Below are 22,121 nucleotides of genomic sequence, written 5' to 3' on the forward strand. Positions count from 1 at the left end.
GCCGCCCGGCGCTGCGCTGCCTTCACCCCTTGGCGTGAATATAGAACCGCTGGCACCCGTCCCCTTCCCGCTCCTGGGTGTTCGCTGCTCCCTCAGGTCACCGTGGGGTTACTTTATATTGCTTTTATCTTTCTGGAAGGGCACGGGCAGCCAAATCTCAACCGTGTTCGCATCTAACCAGAAATACCTTTATAAACTAACTCAGGTTTGGGAACGACTTGTTTTTTAAAGCAGGGAACGTGCAGGATGTTTCAGTGTTACATATAAACGCTTCGGTTTTGACATCTTATTCAGACACTAAACCCAGGACTTTTCTGTAATAGGCACTTGTACAAGTGGGACTCTATCCATGAACACACACACACACACACACACACACAGAGTGTTACTTGAAGCGGGATTTACAGGGAATGGTCAGGCATTTCAGCAGTCTGTGTTCCTTAAGTTCAACTCAGCTATATTTGCTGTGCTGTATTGGGCTTGAGGTTTTAACTGAAAGTAAGAAAGCTGAAAGTAGGAAAGGAGCTAGGCTTTTAAAGGTGAAAGTTAAATCAGTAGTTTTAAGAAGTGTGGGACACTTGCAACTTGGGGTTCAACTTGTAATTAAAATTAGAACTGATAAAAACTTAAGATAACTGATTCATAAGATACTGAATTATCTTAGTGTGTGAGATAAACAGGTACCTGTCATCAAAATGAGTTTGTATTTAAAACTCAAATCAATGAAAGGAATCTGTCATAAAATACAGTTATTTTTAAGATGATCTGGTCATTTGTAACTATGGCAATAAATGGATCTTCACTGTGATTTAAGTTTGCTTGTAGAGGTAACATTTCTCCAGGGAGACTCTTAGTACGTCTGACGCTGAGAGTTGCTGAGTACTTACATTTTGATGCATGTAAGGTCTCTCTTTATGTGAGACCACGTGGAACAGTCAGGATGGATCCCAAGATAAGGCCAATGCTCCTGCATGTTCCTTGTCACCAAAGCAAACCAGCAAATTTTGCACTCAAATCAAACATGACCATACTGTCTGTGCCTTTTCCCTCCACTTTGGTCCAAAACAGTTTATGACTTGGCAGTGTGCTGCTTCTGAATTGATGTGGGCTATTCACACTCATTTCACAAGGAGAAATGTGTGAAAAGTCCAGCAAACACTGCACAGGAAAACTAAACAAACCTGGTCTGAAATGGACAGTCCAGTCTTGGAGGGAGAATACAGGACTTTACAGTATTGCTTCAGTATCATCTTGGAAACACAGATCTTGTAGCATCCTTCCTAGGATAGTCTATGAAGGAAAATAATATGTATACATACACTTGCATTCCTGTTTCTTCAGTTAGATCTAATTCTACGTAACCTCTTGCTGCAGTGACTGGTGACCTTTAATTCAGGGATACTTTCTGCCATCAAGATGCATTTGTTTTAGTGAGAAGAAATAGTAAAATTGAGGTTTAAGTTAGTCAGAATGTACAACAGTGAACAAGGTTTTGCAAAGTACCTTCTCTTCTCTTGGGTTTATCTGATCTGTATCCCTCCACAGATCAGATTCTCTTTTTTTTCCTTACATACTTCCACCCAAGAAAACTTAAAAGAGCCAAATTTTCATTACAAAGTTGGAACTTATTGGTCAAGATAAAACTTTTCAGTCTCTTTTCTTAAAAACAACTCAAATCAAACAACCAACCAAAAACTGAAGTGGAAAAAGGTCATTTGGAGCTGAACTTTCAACTGAAACTTTTTCCCCTTAAAAGTTTATTATTTATCTCTGCTTTATTTATTTCTTAAGCACTAAATAAACTTGGAGAAGGGTTCAGTGCGTTCATCTTTCTGATGTTTCCTGCAGCTGGAGCTAGAGAATTAAAATGTAAAAGCTGGGGAAAGATCAAATGTCACTAGAACCCAGGTTAGGGAAGAGTGGTTAAGAACGTATAATGAGTTACAGTGCGTAAGTACCTAATACTAAATGAGCTCAGTAGGTTTTAGGATGTTTCTTTCCTCTCTAGGTCAGCAACTGCAAAGAGCAGTTTGAAAAACCAGACAAGTGGTTTGTTCTGTGCATAATTTACAGATTGCAGAAAACTGGTTGTCTGCAGGTCAAAGCTTCAGAGTTGCTGATGCAGTGAATAGCAACTGGGCAAAGAACTGTGCTAAGAAACCCTGCTTACAGTATTCTGAACATCATCTACTTTCCAAAAAGTGCAAGTCATTGGGCTGACAGCATTAATTAAAGAGTAAAAATAGCATCCTACGGAAGTCTCACATATACACACACTCACAAGTATTTTCAGTACAGCTTATTCTTTCCAAGATTAAAATAGCATACACAAGCCTTCTTTTTATATTTGTATTGCCAGTAAAGTTAATACCTTAATAAATGACAAATTGAAAAGATAACTCTGGTAACTTGGTATCCAGTGTTAGAGCAAGGAGAAACTACATCAGCAGGTGTCACTGCAGGCTCCAAAACCAGTCTAGCTTTCCAAGGAAGGTTGCAATTAAAGCCTTTATGTTAGACATTCGCTGGGTCTTGTTCTTCTCCCAGGCAGCAAGAATGAGTGGAAGTTAATATCTACCATAATTCAGGATTTCAAACAGTGTTAACATTTTCCATGTGCAGGACTTGTTTGCACTGGGCATGTAAACGGAACCACGCTCCGGTGGTGGCTTACCTGCTGCACGCTGGTGCTGACAAGGAGATCCTCACAAAGAAAGGAGAAAGGCCAGCCCAGTTAACATCAAAGAGAGAGATAAGGAAGATGCTGGGAGGTAAACCGATACAAGACTGTAGCAAAAAGCTGTCTAAAGCATGTTATGTTCCCATCTTTATTTTGCATGTGAAGATACTGTGTTCGGATCTTAGTGGTGACTCTGACTTGATTTCTAGAGTGTTTAATTGGTAAGAAATCAAAGTTTAAGAACAGAGAATTACCAACAAGTTCCATATGCAGCCAGCCAAACCTTTTTCCTAAACACTGAACAGTTACAAAAACTGTATTTTGAACAACGGCATGATTAAACCCGTGAGAGCCAGATCCAGTGGCAGCTTCCTATTTTCAAAAGGGCAACAGAAGAAAAATTTATGAAACTCTTATGAAGCTCATATATTGCAGAATCCCAGACTGGTTTGTGTTGGAAAAGACCTTAAAGCTCATCCAGCTCCAAACCCCTGCCATGGGCAGGGACACCTTCCACTAGAGCAGGTTGCTCCAAGCCCCTGTGTCCAACCTGGCCTTGAACACTGCCAGGGATGGGGCAGCCACAGCTTCTCTGGGCACCCTGTGCCAGCGCCTCAGCACCCTCACAGGGAAGAACTTTCTAATGTCTAATCTAAATCTCCCTTCTAACAATTAAAGCTATTCCCCTTTGTCCTGTCCCTACAGGCCCCTGTAAAAAGCCCCCTCCATGTTTCTTGTAGCTCCTTTAGCCATTGGAGGCTGCTATAAGGTCTCCCTGGAGCCTTCTCTTCCGCAGGCTGACCCAGCCCAGCTCTCTCAGCCTGTCTCCAGAACAGAGCTGCTCCAGCCCTCACAGCATCTCCATGGCCTCCTCTGGGCTTGCTCTAACAGCTCCACATCCTTCTTATGTTGGGGTTCCAGAGCAACACCTCATTTTTCCAATGTTCTGTGGAGCTTAGGCACTGTGTTGAGTAAGTGGAAAACTAGCAGCCCAGATAACAGCTCATTAAAGGACATTGGTAGAGCATTTTTACCATGGTTTTGTAACTGCTGGAGCGGAGTAGGCTTTGCTGCTAGAAGCGATAAGTAAATTGAAATGTGGTCGATTAGCAGCCTCTTTCTTCCCCTTTGTATTCCCTTGTCTGCTTTTGTTTTCATTATTGTCTCCCAACTGTTGAATTGGTAATGTTTCAGCTCTCCCAGTACTATGTGTTCTTTTCCCTTTATCCCTTGCCTTAATATCGAACAACAGTATTACCCTTTTGGTTTTCGTTGCCTTATACATAATGAAGATGATAGCATTATACCACCAGAGACTATGTTACAACATGCTGGCTATGGATTAAAACCAATCAAACCAAAACAGAAGTATTGCAGTGTTTAGAAGGAAATAGCACCCCTGGAATTACTAGCATCAGACTCTGCTTTGGTGTTTACTGTATCACAACACCTGAGCACAGTTCTGTTTACTGTAGGGGAAAAAAAAGGCTTATTGCTTCTTGGGTCATCTTTTAACCTGCGTTGCTTTTAACATTCCAGTCCCTTCCCATAAAATAAGAAAAAGAATCCCCTCAGTGCAATACCAATACTTCTCTCTTCCCCTCAAATCAGTCTTGGAGAATGTTGTTTTGTTTGTTTTACAGTGGAAGATGATGAACTGCCAGACTTCAAGAAAGAGTCAGATCTGCCAATCATCCCTAATTATTTGGCTAACCCACCTTTCCCTTACGTTTATAACACCATGAATAACAGTATTCCAGATCCCTCCATGAATGGGAGTATCTCACACTTAGAACCACGAGATACCGACTCTGCTTCCTTACCTGATGTGGAGACTTACGCGCGTGCACCGCTACACCATGGGAATGCTGCTCCTGAGGTGGCTCATACTGCAGGCACACCATCACTGCCCCGCGGGGGTACTGTACCTCCACACACAAAACCTGTACTTCAGAGAGCTCCAGTTTACCAGGGATCTGTGTCTTGGAGCAGAAGTGCCCCTTCGCCTGCTGGATCAAATCAGTCTGTGCCTCAGCAAGAGAATGGCTCCTGTATGGGAGCCAGCGTGCCAGCGTTTCAGCCTGTTTTCTTCACTGGAGCTTTCCCACTTAATATGCAAGGTAACAGTAAAAAACCTCTTCTCACTTTGTCTTAGGAATTATGTCACATTGGACAACGAATATAGACAACTCCAGGTTGTATGTATTCGTAGCATTTTCAGGTTCCCATGCTTAGGCATTCAGGAAATGGTTGAAGGGCATTAAAGAGGCAGATATCCTGTTTCTGCTGCAACTGTTATTAAAATATTGATGAAAACATTTGCTGTTTGTCTCATGCTCTAAAAGCATGCAGACACCAGTGTAATTAATTCTCTAAATAGCATACTCCAAGCTGCAAATAAGGAAAATTAGTATACAGCCACTGAGCTCAAGAGAGGACTTGCCATGGCTCAGTCTGCAGACCTGAGCCTGGAGGTGAACAATTACCTGACCTGCCATTTCTGCAGGTGAATTTTGCCTGCCCGAAGAGGGAAAGCTCAATTTCAGTTTCGGTTCAGAAGTTCATTCTTGAAATAAAAGGTGTTCTGATGGCATGAATTAGCAATGAGAAGTTAACTGATGACCAGAAGGATCAAAACCTGATAGAAGTGATGTTGGATTGCTCAGGAAGTTGATAACCAGTACAATCTGCTTTTAAGTTAGTTTAAATCCAGTAAGATATGTGTCCATGCGAAGGTTCATACTTGCATTCACACGCACTGTATTAGATTTGTAATGATCTTTCCATATAGGTTCATGAAAGTCAAGCTAATGAAAACTTGTCATTCAAGTCCAGTTACTTGCTTTTTGAGGACTCTTGTATCGTTAGAAATTATACAAACAAGGTTAATAGAACATAGAAATATTTGGAAGTTACTATAGAGATATCTTTTCCAATTCATTTATGCATCTACCTATTAATGTACCTTTTTATTTCTAATAGAACTGGTGCTTAAAGTTAGAATACAAAACCCTAATCTCAGAGAAAATGACTTCATTGAAATTGAGCTGGACAGGCAAGAACTGACCTATAAGGAATTGCTCCGAGTGAGTTGCCGTGAGCTGGGTGTTAACCCTGAGCATGTACAGAAGATCAGAAAATTACCAAATACAATGTTAAGAAAGGTAAGAACTGTAAACTTAGAAGTGCACTAACTTATAAAAAGCATTTTTAGATTAAAAGGAATAATGTGTTGGTCACTTGCAGAGGCCCCTGTTGAAAAAAAACCCAAAAAGAAAAACTTTCTTTCAACTATCAGCACACAGCAGTTGTTTGATTTGGTTTTAGTAAAGAAGTTCTCGAGTTTCTTGGTGTTGAGCCAATTAATACCTGATTTCTCAACTATGTTCTTCACTTCAGTACAACACCACACCACTGTGAGCTGCCATCAGCATTTGAAAGGCCTGCAAGTCCTGACTGAGTTTTGCTGGGTCAGTAAGGACTATATGCAGTCCCTTCAAAAACCAGAAAGGAGTTTCAGAATGATTCTGGATGCAGGTCTCTGAATGTAACTGTCTCTTCACTCCAGTGACAGGCACCTGTGCAGCAAACAGGACATGGACTTGCTGACCTGTTGTACTGATTCACTGTTGACCCTTCTGTCACTCTCAAATCCCTCTAGAGCATTGCTGGCGTCAGTTGTGGTGCTAATTTGATTAGTCCTAAACTAATAGACTTCACTGCACTGCATCCACACTGGCTGTATGATCACTTATTCTTTGTTAGTCAAGAAGTGAAAGAAAAGTAAAAAAAGACAGACATAAGCAATTCTGTCACTTGCCAACTTCAGTTGTGTTGAAAGGACTGTTTTTACTTCCACCTCTAATTACTCAGGCTCTCTGGACAGCAGGACACTTATTGTTCCTTGAGGTGATACAGAACTAATTCTATTTAATGCTGTTTAGCAGCAGAGTTCTGCTGCAGTAGGGATCAGAGCTCAAGCCTGTGTTGTGGGAGGGTGTCTTCCCTTGCTCGTCCATTGGAGACCCTTGCCAAGCCAGCTCTACCTTCATGCTGGTGAGCTGCTCTAGAGGATGCTGCATGCAGGAACTTCCTGGGTAGATGCAAGGATCAATTCATGAGCTTCTAAGAATTACTAAGGTGGGAGGGGGAAAAGAGGAGTTGGGGGTGGATGCAGTGGACCTTTACAAGCTTAATTCCACTAATCACTTGCACTCACCATCAGTATTGCATTCCTTCTAAGAATAGACCGAAGTGAATAGGACCCCAGAACAAATACCAGATGCAACAGGATGCCTGCTTTCCAGCTTACTGTAAAGAATTGTGATATTTATGGATAAATACATACCTTGTGTTAGTATGAGCCTATTATTTTAACTTACCTCTGCAAAATTGAACAGTATATCACCTAACGACTGACTGTATCTATTTAAAGGACAAAGATGTGGCAAGGCTACAGGATTTCCAAGAACTGGAGCTTGTTCTAACAGTAAGCGACAAAAACTTACTTTTCAGAGTCCCAACACTTTCTGAACGGAGTGGTTATAACAAGAAGGCATCAGAACTTACATATTAATTGTTTAAAGAATAAAACAGAAGATTTGTAGCTCTCATTTTAAAATTACGTTTGAAATACAGTCACTATAAGGGCTAATCATGTAAAAAGATCTATTTTGTTAACCATGAAGTAAGTTGTTATGCACAGTTACAGCTTCCAGTTAATCCAAGAGTAATGAGTCTGATGTAAAAGCAGCTTAATGCAAAGGAAGTATTGGTAGAACTATCTGTTAATGCAACACTTTTCCTTACAAAAAGATAATCTTGAAATACTGCAGAGTTAGCAGCTCTCAGGGAAAGGCTTACCTTAAGCTGTTCTAATAATTTGTTTGCTATAAAATAGCAGAGGTACTCAAGCTAAAGAACCTGCCATGAAACCCATTTAATATTTTTACTGAGTCCATTACCATTAACATTCACATTTTGCATCATGCATTTTAAATCATATCTTAGAAGTAAAAAAGCAGAAGTGTTTGAATCTGTGGAAGAAGCACAAAATGATGTCTACTTTAAATACTATCAAGTGACTTATTACTTTACAAGTAATCACTTACAAGTGATTTCTTAATCCCTGTTTACACTTTTCCCTATTTCTCAGGTTGAAAATAAAAAGTGATAGCAATTATCCAAATCATAAATATGCTCTCAACCAAAATCCCTTTTACTGTCTGTCAGTAAATAGTACTGACATGTGCAATTTAAAATACTATTTTTGTTACTGTATTGACATCACATTTCTCCAACACTGCTTTAATTTCCCCTTCTGAAAGCACAAAAATTGTAACTGCATTTTCCTTTTACCTCTGTATTCCTGGGAAAGGTCACATCTTGATCATTTAAAGTTGCCTGTGTAAAAAGAAACTATGCCCAGGGTTTTCTGGGCTGATACTAAATCTTGATGTTCCTATGCAATGTACTTTCTTTTTCCCCACCAGTGACTTGTGTTTACCCATGTTGTTTACTGAAAAATAATCACTTTTCCTGTTCCTGGTACTTAGAATACAGAATTAGACTACTTTGCTATGAAATTCTGTAATAAATAAATTGAAAAGTATTTAAGAGCTGGATTTTATCTTATTCTCTAGGGTTTTATTACTTACTCAGTCATTTGCATTTGAGAAAGAGTTCTGTTCTGGTAGCCTAACTGTAAAAGTATGTACTAAGAGTTAGATGAACAACCTAAAGTTCAAGATCAAACAGGCAAACAGAATATACAAAACTGGACTGAACTTCCCTGTGTGTCTTTGTCTTTCCCCTCCCTCACCCCCAGTTTCTTTGGAAACTAGAGCAACCAAAGGATGTTATCATTGTCTTGTCTAAGAATTCACAGCCCAAGTTGGCTGTACAATGTCTGTGGCCCTGTAAATGGGATTTATAGAAGCAGCATGCTGAGCAGGGAGGAACCACTCAGGTGAGAGCTGCATGTGGAACCCCTGTGGCTCCAGATGATGGCCTCTGACTGGAGTGAGGTATCCCCCACAGCCTTGTCCCCTTTCTCGGAGGCTGTGGCAGGTAAAGTCGGTTTTTCCCCTGCAGTCAGAGCAAACACATGTATTAACAGCTAACACAAGAGGAACCAAATTGACCCGTGCTCTCTCTTTCTCACCCAGTGACTAGTACTTTGTGCAAAGGGAAGCAGCTTCAGCAGCAGATGAGCACACCAGAGGGAGCCCTCTCCCAGTCTGCCCTGTAGTCGGACGTCCAGTGTTCCCCTGGAAGTACAGATCCCTGCAAACACTCCTGTGTACCAGTTAGCTAGACCGCAGCTCAGTCTCCTAAGGGTAATAGTAGAACATTTTGTCACAACAAAATCGCCTCTTCTGAAAACTGCTGGGGGTCAAATGTGCTCCGAGTCATTGCAATAGCTGGGTTTTATAACACATTGCTGGTGGTATTCTGACTTCTGGAATAATAAAGTCATTGTTCCCTGTATCGCACTGTTGCATTCTTCCTGGCACACAGAACAGCCACGGTTTAGGCATCTGCTGTGAATGCCAGCTAAACCCCTGGAGGTACCAGGATTAACTGGTCAGACCTACTATTAGGAAGCTCAGCTTCCTTGTCACACTGATAATCCTGCAGCTGTGGATCGGTATCTATGCATTCCAAGGAATATTTTTATACCTTATGCAGTTTATACACAGAACATACTATTAACACTCCTAACAATGTGATCAGTGTATAATCATTACATTACTGTGTATGGTAAATATTTCATTACTTTGTGCTCTATGAACTGTGAATGGCAAATGAACACTTGGCTGGAGATTCTTGTTTCTATTTAAGAAGTCCCATTTGTAAGAATTAATAAATGATTATTTTTGTCTTCTCAAAGTTTTTCTGAACTTCACTTATGGGGAAACATTGGAACTTTTTCTTGCTGGGTAGGTTTCTAGAGTGCTTGGTGTAGGGAGCAAGTAACTAAAGCAGAAGACATTCTGATTCTAGCAGCAAATGTTGTTTAAACTCCTTTTATCTGAGGAGGCTTCATTATCAATAACGTAGATATTTAATTCTGCAAAACAAATCACATATTATTTCAGGTGATTAAGTGTTGAATGAGATAAATTATATACACATCTGCTCCGCTTAAGTGGAGACTTACTCATAATGACTCCATGTGTAAGAAAGATACAGCAAATTTATAATACTTCTGTGCCAATCATATCCCTGTAGGCTTATGTGGAGTCTGCCACACTGGTAGAAATCGTGTAGTTAATGATTTATATTAAACCATCTGCAGGTTTAGTTTTAAATACACGTTACTTGTAATTCTTATGCTGAAGAGGAATTCTGTAATGCTGAGGTTGCCCTGGGCAGGGATACCAAAGGTCCTGGAACAGCTCACAGCCTTAAAGCTGCAACAAATGACTCCCTTGTCCTGGGGGAAATACTGAAAAGAAGGTTGGAACCACACAGAGACTAAACATTATGTCACTGTTTTTCAGCTGAGTCATAGCTCCACAGGGCTTGTTTCCACTTCAAAACCAATGAATCCTTGTGCAGAAAACACACAGAACAGGTGTATTTTTTGGTACCATTAATATAATTTACTAATTATAAACCCGAATACAGCACATATTGCCCTGTGACACATACATTTTCTTGGCAGAATGTTTGTCATTCTTTGAGAAAGAAAAAGCATATAATAAAATACTTTATAGAAAATATTAAAAAATATAAAATTCACTTTCTGGTCCTTATAATTGTAAAATATTTTGTTCACATATCACAAGTTCAGCCCACTACAAAAGCTGTTTGTAAATTACAGTACATTCACAAGTCACTCCTGTGCCAAGTCAGTAATATTAGAAAACCCAAAACAAATACAACAAACCAAAACCCCAGAGGGTCTTCTTTTCATGCCAGTCCAGCATCTTTGGCCATACTGTAGAAAATACCCTTTGATGCTATAAGGTTTGCAGGTGTATCGAACTCAGCTACTGTTCCGTTGTCTAGAACAAGAACCCTGTGCCAAACAAAAGATGGTGATGGGGGAAAGATAGGTCAGAGAATTCCTTGCAAGACGTGGCATCCCTTTTTGTCACAAAGCAGACTGCCCTGATCATTGCCTTGGCTTTGTTTTGCTCAGTTCTTTTCACACAATGGATGATGAATGTTCTACCTGAGCTGCTGGTTGATTTAAAAAGGCACAGGACAGTCACTATCTCCCAGGGCCAATAAAAGGGGGAAGTATCATGCTGGTAGTTATGGAATTGAAAACATAGTACCAGAAAGCCAAGGATGTAAAAGCTTGTGAAGTATAGTAATATGTTTTAAAGTAATTAATAGGACATTGACGTGGTGAAAAAGTTACAGCAGCTGGTAGTGTAAAAAGGATCCATAAGCTTGCTGACAGTGCTATTAATGCATCTGGGTAGTAAGTCTTGTGCAGCTCTGGTTAGTGAATATAGAACCTATTTATTATGCCAACAGAGGCAAAGTCAGGTCTGGATATTCTAGGATTATATGGCTTAAACATTGTTGCTTACGTACCCCTGACAGGACCATCAGTTTGACTATCTAGGGACAAACTGGACCCCTTCAAGTGTTGCTTCGTGTACCCAGTGAACGGGTGAGCCTCCCACCACGCACCATGAAGAGATTTTTACCTTGTGTCGGACCCCTTCAAGTGTTGCTTCGTGTACCCCGTGAACGGGTGAGCCTCCCGCCACGCACCATGAAGAGATTTTTACCTTGTGTAATCCATGATCGTGTTCAGCCTGTGCGCTATTGTCAGCACCGTGCAGTCTTCAAACTGGGTCCGAATTGTCATCTGGATCAGGTCATCCGTCTCGAGATCGATGGCTGCTGTCGCTTCGTCTAGGATCAAGATCCTCGTCTTGCGGAGCAGCGCTCGTGCCAGGCAGACAAGTTGTCTTTGGCCAACGCTGCAAGCAGAGACAGGGTTTCACAAAGAGGCCCCGCTGCCCTGAGCTCTCTGCTGCTCACAATCACTTGTGCTAGAACAGATTACTCACCAGGTGAAGTTAGGGAACAAAACCCAACAGTATTTAGCAAGCAGGCTGGTCTATCAGCCCTAGAGCTAACACCCATCAGCATTACTCAGCTCATTTAGTGTATGTGTTCACTTACTGCCAGCACTGCCAGAGCCACCAAATGCCCCTTTCGATCGCTGTGACAACTAATGATTACAGAATGATTACAGTGCTTCAAGCTGAGTTTTCAAAAGCACACGGGGTTGTAACAACACTGAGCATGTGCAAGCTTAAAGAGGGAGAAAGAAGGAAGATAAGAAACATTCTGAGGATGTCAGTCCTTTCTGCCACCACAAAAACATTCATCACATACATGATACATACACCCGTAGAAGCCAACGCAGCATATCAAAGCATGGCATTTCATCATCCCCGTTCATGTCTTCATGGGTCTTTCAAATAATGGAAAAGAAACACTGCTGAAGTGCCTGTTTAGGCAGAGGACTCTTACTCAGCACAGCAGTTACGTATGTTGCCATGGTATTTCCCTTCCTACCAAGCCACGTTTAAGGGAGTGCCTATTTCTAACACCATGTCCCCCTGAGATTTCTTTCTTTACTGATAAGACAGGATTTTGGTTTGGGAGAAATCCTCCCCAGCAGCAAAGAAGAATCAGATCATTAGTGGCAGAGGCACAAGAGTAGGCGAACGTTTGAGCCTTAGTGGTTTTCTTGAAACAGGGATAGGTGGCTAAATCATTTCAGGCTACAGTGTAAACCTGTGCTCAAGTGTTACTCGTTGTTACAGCTCAATGAATGCTCAGTATGTGTTTTCTAAGCCAAGCATTCCTTACCTAAGATTTTCTCCACCTTCTGAGCATTCATAGTCCAACATGGATGGCTGACTGCTGACGAACCTCTTCAAATGAGACAGTTCAAGAGCTTTCCATATTTCTTCATCTGAATACTTATTAAATGGATCCAGGTTCATCCTCAACGTTCCAGAAAAGAGAACTGGATCCTGGATATAAACCCAACTTTCATTAGACAAGTGCTTTAGCTGTGTAAGTACAGATATTATGAGTTACTGCTTTGAAGTCTCCACTGCACTGCAGGTAGGCCACCTGCCAATCCCATCCACTTGGAAAATACATTACTTAAAACTCAAATTCCAACTGTAAAGATGCTTTATCCTAAATCTTGGTTTATCACCCAGCATCAGCTTAGACGGTGGCAGGACAGGACCACTTAAAGTATAAATAGTCTTTTTCTGAAACAATTTTCCGAGTGTAACAAAGCGTTTTCCTCTGTGGATGAACCACTATTTATGGTTTGCTAAGCTGTTAGAGATCCCTCCTTTATTGTGGTACACAGGAACAGTACCTGAGGAATAATGGTCAGCCTGGATCGAAGGTCATGGAGACCAATCTCTGCAATTTTTACACCATCAATTTTAATTTCCCCCTTTGCAGCTTCCAGGATCCTGAAGAGACAGAGTGTCATGGAGGACTTCCCTGCTCCGGTTCTGCCAACAATCCCAATCTACAATAAATCGCAGGTTTGCCAACAAAGCAGGTAGTTAAAATGAGAACAAAACCCAACAAAAGAACCTCAAACAACCCCCCAAGATGCCTCCAAGATATCTGGCACAATATCTGAATCTAAGACAGAATGTAGCCACCCTTCTCTAGACACCCCATGTCTTTGTGTATATCGCCATTCCCGTAATTTGAATGATATTCAAAGAATCACAGACTGGTTTGGGTTGGAAAGGACCTTAAGATCATCCAGTTCCAACTCCCTGCCATGGGCAGAGATGCCTCACACTAGATCATGGCACCCAAGGCTGTGTCCAGCCTGGCCTTGAACACTGCCAGGGATGGAGCATTCACCACTTCTCTGGGCACCCTGTGCCAGCGCCTCAGCACCCTCACGGCAAAGAACTTCCTTATTCGAACCTGAACTTCCCCTGTTTCAGTTTGAACCCATCACCCCTTGTCCTATTGCTACAGTCCCTGATGAAGAGTCCCTCTCCAGCATCCTTGTAGGATATTACTGCATATAAATATGTACATAGGCCTAGAGCCATCCTAGATAACTTTGGGTGATGAGCTGGAATACCCATATGAGGAGTGCAATCACTCAAGGACATGAAATAAAGGCTTTTAAGAAAGCAATTCCGACTTTGTGGTAAGCACATGTATCTTCATTCCAGGAGATGGTTGTCATCCTGTCTGCTTAGTATAAGGATAATTCTCTTTTAATATCAGCCTTTAAGTGGACGACTTTCCCATGCTAATTGCTCTGTCACCAGCACACAAGCCCCAGAACTTTCAATTGAAGCATGAAGAAATGAATGTCCCAGAACAAAGACAATTTCCTGATTAAGCAAGCAAAGAATGTCATTTCCTTCCGTGCCAGAAATTCCACAGGGAAAGCCAGGGAGCGGAAAAAGCTGGAATTCCTTCTCCCATCTGCACTGCTTCAGAAAAGCATTCTTGTCACTGCATTTTTGTCACTTGTGCTGGTGCCTCCTACATGGAGTAGACTGTTGCCAACCTAACTTGGAAAGTCCAGAAAGTCCCATGCAATTGGTACTACTGCTTCCAGCCTGGAGGATGCCGCCACACCAACAGCACGGGTGTCACTTGTAGCTCCTGCAATGCCACCTTGAGTAGGTCTCCACCACTGGGGCAAGTGTGCTTGGAGACCCTGTCCTCTACCCTGTGGCTGTCAGTGTCAGCCCAGAGCAAAGTTCTAGCAAAGACATACAGCTGGTAACTCACCTTTTCTCCACCGTGCACTTGGAGGTTTAGATCCTTCAGCACTAGATCCAGGCCCTTCCTGTACCTCACTGAGTAATTCACGAACTCCAGCTCTCCCTTGGATGGCCAGTCCTCTGAGGGGCTCTTGCCCTCAATGACCCAGGGAGCCTGAGGAAAACAGAAGTCAGAAATACCTCATACAGGTTTAAGGAAAAATAATTCAAATTCAGATATAAACATTAACGTTTGCGGGTTACTAGAACTATAAATCAAATCTCCATTATCAAGTACATTTAAAATAATGAGACAAAACCATGGACTCTGAGGCATTTTGATGTTTGTTGTGAAGTTTACTGGAAAAGAAGTCTGAGCACATAGGGCCAAATCCTCAATGGATATAAATTCACATTTTCCCATTAACTTTAACAGAACACTGCCTGCTTCATGCCAGTTCAAGCTCTGGCTTATAACATGTACCAAGCACCTTGTCTAGCTCCCTTTTAGCTTCCAGATTAAACACTTGATCTCCAGAACCGTCCACTGCAGCTCTCCTCAGATGCTCCATTTCCTCATTCTTAATCTCTCATCTAACAAACCCCAGAACGTCTGGAAAGCAGCAGATTTCCCAGCATAGCTCCATCTGCCACCTCTAAAAGTCTCTAGCAACAAAGGTAGATGATTGGATGCTTTCCCTGGATTAGGCAGTACAGTGTTCCTAGGTACGATGTTCTCTCATGGGAGATGAGGACTGATTACACTGATTAAATAGAAATACTACTGAAAACATGTGCCCAGCCTGACAACTGTACTGCAGCTGTGCCCACTAGCAGGATCACAGCCCCATCAATGCAGGTAGGACTATGCATCAAACATTTCCAACCCAGCGGGAGCAATATTCTGATGGTGAAACTCATCGCTGGTGCTTTAGCCACTCACATGAGCAGAAAATGAGATGCTGAGCACAGGCTGCATAAGGACAGTAATAATTTGGAGCTGTGATAGCATAAATTACAGTTCAGACCGTGACATTTGTTCAGGTTAAATGAGAACACTCTCAGAACAGGAATTGTCTCTCAAGAGTCTAAAGAAAGACCATGTAAATGTGGGCATTAAAATTTCACCACACTTGATGGTGAGCATGCTTGATGCTTAGTAGCTGACCTCTGTTTCAGTTTCTGAGTACTCTTTTATTCTTTCAACAGCCACAATATTAGTCTCAAGTTCAGAAGTCATTCGGACCATCCAATTCAGAGACAAGGTCACCTTGGAGAAGACAAGGAACAAAAGTATAACCCACGGAGGAACAACAGGTTTAACAACAAAACCAGACACTGCTATTACATGGATTCACATTTCTATTACAAATGGAATAATTACCTTTGCACTGATGTTAATACAGTTACTGGGACAAGAAGTCTACAGATAATCAGGTGCTCACATGCAGAAGCTTATGCCTCCCATGATGATTTAACAAATGGCCCCCCAAAAAGTTGGTTGGGAGTCATTCCCTTAGTCACGGGTCTCACTGGAAAACTGAGGCCATTAAATCTGCTAAACAGTCCACAGCTTGAGTACACTTTATCTTGCCTATTTATGAATCCTGCTGATCTGCCTGTGATTACCTGGACACACTGATCACACCTAGCAGGCAGGATGCAGGACACGTTAAGCCCATGCTGCTCAAATGACCTGTTCTTGGTGGGTACACCTCATACTTCTGAGCGTCCTGCATGCTGCTGCTGGGGATACTAAGGTGCAGCACAACCGTGCTGCTCCCAAAGTGCCCTGAAGTCCTACTGCATGTGCGCTTGCTAATAGTCTATCAGCATCCAGTGTAACTCCCTACTGTTTCCAGATCTCATTTTTATGATATCCTTATTAACTTCAGCTTTAACAAGCATTTAAATGATTGCCAATATATCCATACCATCTACAACAACGCGATCCCATCATCAAACAGAAAGCTGTAACACATACCTGTAATGCATACGATACTGAAAGTCCTACCAAGCCAGCATTCAGGCTGTTTTTACCAATCACAGCAAAAAGGGCAGCAAAAAGGACAATACAGTTCCCCACAAATTCAACTCGAATGCCCAGCCACCTAGGGGAAAGGCAGACATAAGCAGGGTGGTAAAAGGTTGCTTGGACCAGTTACGGGATGATCTAAGTGGAAACAAGAGTTAAATGCCTTTTTACCTGTTTGATATTATGCCAGGATAGTAACTCTTCTGGTTGTCATCCATCTTCTGGTCACTGATGTCTATGAAGGACTTCACTCTGCCATAGGCTCTGATGACACTGGCCCCTGATACTGTTTCTGAGAAGTGGGAGTAGATAGGAGATCTGCTCACGGACTCCAGGCGCTTCAGCTGGCGGGAGGTAGCTACATAGAACCGCTGCCATTTTGGGGAGAAAATGGAAGGAAACGTGAAATACTTTCTGTTTCAATAAACAGTGAAGAATTTGTTAGGTTAAGGATTTCCAGTATCTGAAGGGAGCCTACAAGGATGCTGGAGAGGGACTCTTCATCAGGGACTGTAGCAATAGGAAGTTCAGGTTAGATATAAGGACAAAGTTTTTCGCTGTGAGGGTGCTGAGGCACTGGAACAGGCTGCCCAAAGAAGTGGTAAATGCTCCATCCCTGGCAGTGTTCAAGGCCAGGTTGGACAGAGCCTTGGGTGCCATGGTCTAGTGAGAGGTGTCCCTGCCCATTGAAGTGGGTTGGAACTGAATGATCTTAAGGTCCTTTCCAACCCAAACTATTCTGTGATTCTACGATAAAAAGGAGATTGCAACTGATGCACTTCACCCCCCCAAAATGTTCTCTATAATTAAAAGAATTTCAAGAAAGTTATCTTGGCTCCATTTCACAGCAGAGCATTGGGTAACTGCAATTTCTATACACTGTAAGTAGAATTTCTTTATGTCCCTTTCAATTTAGTTAATATAGCCTAAAATAATGAATCCATTTGTAAGAGCCTCATTTTTCAAGACGATGCAGCACAAATCTGCACCTCCATTACCAGGTCCCTATTATACACTCTAGAAAATAAGCTTCATTTTTGCTCAGAAATCAATAAAATTGATGCTTTCTATTTTCAACACTTTAACTCCTCACCACCTTAAGCAGTTGTCAGTATGGCAAATACATACACACTTCAATATATTGAAGTGCACTACAGCTCCACCTCTAGCAGTAGGCTTACTTGTTATTACCTAAAAGCAAGAAAGAGTTATGCCTATTTGTTTCATGGCCATATCTCACAGGACATTTCTTTTTCTGGGAGAATAATGTTCTGTTTACACCAACATATAGTTACTGCAGATATTTCAATTTCCCCCCAAATTCATGCTGTTTATTCCTAAAAAGAAACACGATCAGTGGAGTAAGAGTCATTGCAATGGTAGCCAGATATTTTTCCAGTTACCTGAACAAAGAAGTACAGAATTGCAAGTGGAACTATAACCACAGTGAAGAGCGGAGTACTTGCTATAATTACAATCATCGTGGATAAAGAGGTGAAGAACGTTCCGAGGAACATCAGGATGGTTGGTGGGATCACTTCATCAATCACATAGATGTCCTTTGAGAAGCGGTTGATGATCCGGCCGGTGGGAGTGGTGTCATAGAAGGACTGTGGGGTGTGAAATTTGTTCTCCAGCAGAGCAGCGTGGAGGGACCGCGCTGCATTAATGCCTCCCATGGCCAGGGTGAAGGAGCTGATGAGTACTATGAGACCTAAGAAGTGGAGACATGTTAACCAGTGAACATGATGTTCCCAGTTCACAGCTCTGACTTGCAGCAGTTTGTTGTGCTAGAAGCTTGTTTTCCTTGACTATATTCCCTGCCCAACCCTTCTCTTACCATGCGCATTAGCACTACCCTCTGCTACTCGCAAGCCTCCATGAAGTCCTAATGCTACAACTTCACCCCAACCCTTCAGTCTCTTCTGCACCTACATTTGCATGTTCTCTCTCCGACCTACCTCTCTAAAGCTTCCATGTCACCTGCTCAACCCCCTCCAAGGGCTTCACAACAGAGTTATAAGTGTTGGCCTGAGCTCAGACTTTGTAGGTCCAGGTTATATTACTTCCCTTTCTGAGGACAGGATCTAGTGGGGGCAATTTTGGGCCATAGCAACTGTGTCACGGCTTTCCCACCTAATTCCTCTTCACTAAACGTTGAGACATCATGATTTCATCTGGTCTCACCTTGCAAGAGGCCCAAGGCAGCATAGACTCCGATTCGCATTGCTGTGTTGTGTTGAGTCCCATTTATCACAGGCTCGTTGGTCCAGTCACTGAGCCACACATTGGCCCCAATGGCAGCAGCATTTTGACAGCAATACAGGAAACATATCACTAAAGAAATGACAGGGCCGACAGCCTTCATGTATTGCCAGAACACTGTAAGCTTTACCTGCAAAATCACACACCACAACTGGTTTTGTACAACTTACACAATCAGGAGTTTAGACAGTATAAAAGACACAAATTCTTCATCAGGGGAACTGCTAAATTCAAAACTGCCCTAAGCCCTAACCCCAGGGAACAGTTCATCCATCTGAGCTCCATGTCAGGGCAATGACATTGAAAACAAGTCAGAAATGTCTCTGAAATCCTCCTTTCCTCCATTTTGAGGTATTTTATTAGTTTTGTGGGGGTCTAGTACGTAAGACTGTGGAAAAAAAGTAAGAAAAGATGTTAACAAGAACAGAAGCCAAGTTTTTCAGGCAAAGGCAGCAACTTGGCAGGCTGTCGAGCTCAAGACTATTTTAAGTGGCCTATTTAAAGAAAAGTGCTGAATATGCCTCCATTCAGGTGTCTTTACAGCAGCTTAACGGAGGTACCAAATGCTGGTGTACCCAAAGAGGAACATAAACAGATGATGCTGATGGCAAAAAGTAAAGATGCTGTCTCTAAGGTAGTGCAAAAAGGCAGAGAAGCAGAAGGAGAGAGAGACTCAGTACAAAACTAAGTCTTCATAAAAAAAAAAAAACATACAAAGGAATAACTAAAATAACAAGTGTTGTTGATTAGGGATGTTGAAAGTAAAATAATCCACAGAAACAGTTAATTAGATGTCTGTGCCATGGACCACGTACATCGGACTAAACAGGACACACTGAGCCTTCTGAAGAAGAGGGAAGGGGCTTGCTTTAACAAAACCTCCTGCTCTTTCTTTGATTTTGGTATTCCCAACTTCTCTTAAATTTCTTTTCTCTTTTTCCCTGCTCCCATTTCACTCCCTGGCCCTGTTTGGGAAGAGTACAGCCTCTTTTGTACCTATAAAACGCTCTCAAAGATGGGGTGGCAGGTATCCTTTAGGCAGAACAGACCCGCTGGCACACAGCAGGCAGCTGGCTCCTATAACCCACTGCTGCGGTTCATCAAACAGCCTGTGCTGCAGCTGGACCCAACAGCAGCCAAACGGGTTTAAAACCAACAGTGCTGCAAGCTCTGCAGCACAAAGGCAGGGCTGACAGAGCACACAGGCACGGGATCAGGCAACTGTGGCAGGAGCTGGAAGGGATTTTTTCCCTTTTCCCTAAGTACACAGCCCTTGCCAGGTGCAGAAACTTCTGCCAAAATCCCAGATTTTAATGATCTGTGGCCACCAGATTAATGCCTAAAGCCTGCAGCCGTGATTTATACAATACATTTAACAGAACTGGAGCAAATGTAGAAACAAGCCAGGAAAGAACGCAGAAGAAGGGAGTGGGGAATCAAACCATACCGTTCCCGTTTCAGCAGTTTCAGCCTGAATAAGTTTCTCGTTCAGATTTTTTCTTGGCAAAGGAGGCTCTACTGGCTTCTTTTCACAGACTTTTCGTTTCGTTGACATCTTGTTGGGATATTCTCCTCCCTCAGAAGATATGACACTAAGTTGCCTAGTTAAAACGAAAGAGTCATTAGGAGAAAAAGGGCATATTTTGGCAGTGCTGCACCAGGACTGGGATGCAGCAGGTTGGGCTTATTCCCAGCTTTTCTGCTGGGTTCCCATGCCAGCCTCATTTACAGCCATAGGTGCTTGTGCCACTCCTCTGAATGTTCAGTGATGCCAGAAATATGGTACCCAACAAAGGCCATGGCAGGGCCTGGGCTCTTTAGTCCATTTCAAATCTAACCCATGAACTTCTTTGTTTGGACATCAACAGCAGCTGTTGATGTGGTATGGTTATAAACACTTATCAAGATTTCCAAGATTCCCAATGGAAAGGTGCAATGCAAAGGGTTTATTTATCATGCAACTCGTAGCAATTAATTGTTGTGTGGGTAAATACATGCAGTGGTGTTACCCAAGAACCAGAGTTGCTTTAAGGAACTGGACTGCAGGAATAGATGTTTGATCTCCTTTGCATGTTCTTTCACATTTATTTTCAAAAGGAAACCAAACCAATTTATTTGTAAGAGGACACTAAAGCCCCCACTGAGAAACCACACGTGAATAACATCTTTCAGATGTGTGTCACCCCAGAGATAAGCACATGAACCTCACGTTTACCTAAGGAACTGTTTGCGGACCTCATTTGTCACCGGTTCATTATCTGCCAGATCGGTGTGGATGCTGAGGGTGTCTTCAGCTAGCAGGACTTCCTCCTCCTCCAGCACTGCAAAACAAGATCACACCTCAGCTTCTGCTGAATAAAGCAGAAAGCACAGAAAAAAGTGGCTGTGCAAAGCAAGAGTAATGAAAAACAATAACACAGTGGGAAAATCATAGTGCATAAACTTGCCCGTAGCTTTGTTCACATCACTTCTCCTAATGAATTGTAAAGGTCTTGTGAGACAGGTTGGCTGCTGCCGAATGAATTTACATCACATTCCTTTAGTGCATCAGAAACCTTAAGCAATAGTTTTACAGTTGGTTCTAGCTAAATTCACTAATAGGACATGCTGTAGGCATGATTTTGGGATGGGCGAGTCACGCAAGAACTACTGCAAGCCTCTGCTGTTGCTACAAGACACCATACATGTTCCTCTCTGCCTGTCTGGAGCAGTGCTGCAATCAAAGAGCATGGGAACACTCTCACACAGAGGAAACATTTACTGAAATGCTTTAGTCTTCTGTTATTTTATCAGATTCAAACCAAACTGAAAAGCAACCAAGATTAAAATGTCATTTGAACTTTGCTATATCAAAAACAACAACACCACACACAGGAAAAATACCAAACTCTGGGTAGCCCCTTTGACAGCAAGGACAGTTTGTTCTTGGCTACTCCATTTTTCTGCTGAGCTTGACTTTGTCAATTGTAAAACAAATTGCCAACTTTCAAAATTTCACATGGTTTGAAATGCTTTTAAAGAAATTTGTGGAAACGTTTATCAGTAATACAGACCTGGCCACAGAAAATCATTTTAATAGTAGTGCAGAAAGGCAAATGCCAGGTTGTCACGAAGAAGCAGGGGACCCTTTATACAGAGAAATTTTATATTCTGGTTGATAGAAAAAGACATGTTTTAAGAAAAAGCAACTCTATACCTGTTGGTTCGTCCTCTTCGATGTCTTCATCAAGTGCATAATTTCGCAGGAATTCTGCGAAGGCCTTGTTCTGTTTCAGAAGGTCTTGGTAAGATCCCATTTCGGAGATTTTGCCATCTCCCAGAACAACTATATGGTCCACCTGAGGCAGGAAGCTGATGCCATGGGTCACCAGAATTCGGGTCTGAAGAG

The 22,121-nt window shown here is 42.1% G+C and overlaps 2 protein-coding genes across 2 annotated transcripts in view; one reads left to right on the forward strand and one right to left on the reverse strand.

The window, feature by feature from the left end:
- Nucleotides 1-2,622: 2,622 nt before the first annotated feature.
- Nucleotides 2,623-7,382, forward strand: LOC104413745 (ankyrin repeat domain-containing protein 40-like; the record flags this gene model as incomplete). Its single annotated transcript, XM_010024830.1, has 4 exons — nucleotides 2,623-2,771; nucleotides 4,324-4,800; nucleotides 5,663-5,844; nucleotides 7,116-7,382. Coding segments are annotated over 4 exons (949 nt in total), but the record flags the coding sequence as incomplete, so codon positions are not given.
- Nucleotides 7,383-10,276: 2,894 nt separating this feature from the next.
- Nucleotides 10,277-22,121, reverse strand: part of ABCC3 (ATP-binding cassette, sub-family C (CFTR/MRP), member 3) — a 35,222-nt gene continuing 23,377 nt past the window's right edge. The window contains exons 18-30 of the mRNA XM_010024829.1: nucleotides 21,930-22,113; nucleotides 20,949-21,054; nucleotides 20,181-20,334; nucleotides 18,656-18,863; nucleotides 17,872-18,182; nucleotides 16,640-16,839; nucleotides 16,418-16,544; nucleotides 15,602-15,703; nucleotides 14,462-14,608; nucleotides 13,059-13,217; nucleotides 12,530-12,696; nucleotides 11,434-11,628; nucleotides 10,277-10,706 (exon numbers count right to left, since the gene is read on the reverse strand). Of these exons, the coding sequence (XP_010023131.1) occupies nucleotides 10,598-10,706; nucleotides 11,434-11,628; nucleotides 12,530-12,696; nucleotides 13,059-13,217; nucleotides 14,462-14,608; nucleotides 15,602-15,703; nucleotides 16,418-16,544; nucleotides 16,640-16,839; nucleotides 17,872-18,182; nucleotides 18,656-18,863; nucleotides 20,181-20,334; nucleotides 20,949-21,054; nucleotides 21,930-22,113 (2,169 nt within the window). The 3' untranslated portion in view covers nucleotides 10,277-10,597. The remainder of the gene's footprint in view (nucleotides 10,707-11,433; nucleotides 11,629-12,529; nucleotides 12,697-13,058; nucleotides 13,218-14,461; nucleotides 14,609-15,601; nucleotides 15,704-16,417; nucleotides 16,545-16,639; nucleotides 16,840-17,871; nucleotides 18,183-18,655; nucleotides 18,864-20,180; nucleotides 20,335-20,948; nucleotides 21,055-21,929; nucleotides 22,114-22,121) is intronic.

Source organism: Nestor notabilis, unplaced genomic scaffold (assembly GCF_000696875.1).
Source record: "Nestor notabilis isolate BGI_N333 unplaced genomic scaffold, ASM69687v1 scaffold8362, whole genome shotgun sequence".
In the NCBI taxonomy this organism is placed as follows: Eukaryota; Metazoa; Chordata; class Aves; order Psittaciformes; family Psittacidae; genus Nestor; species Nestor notabilis.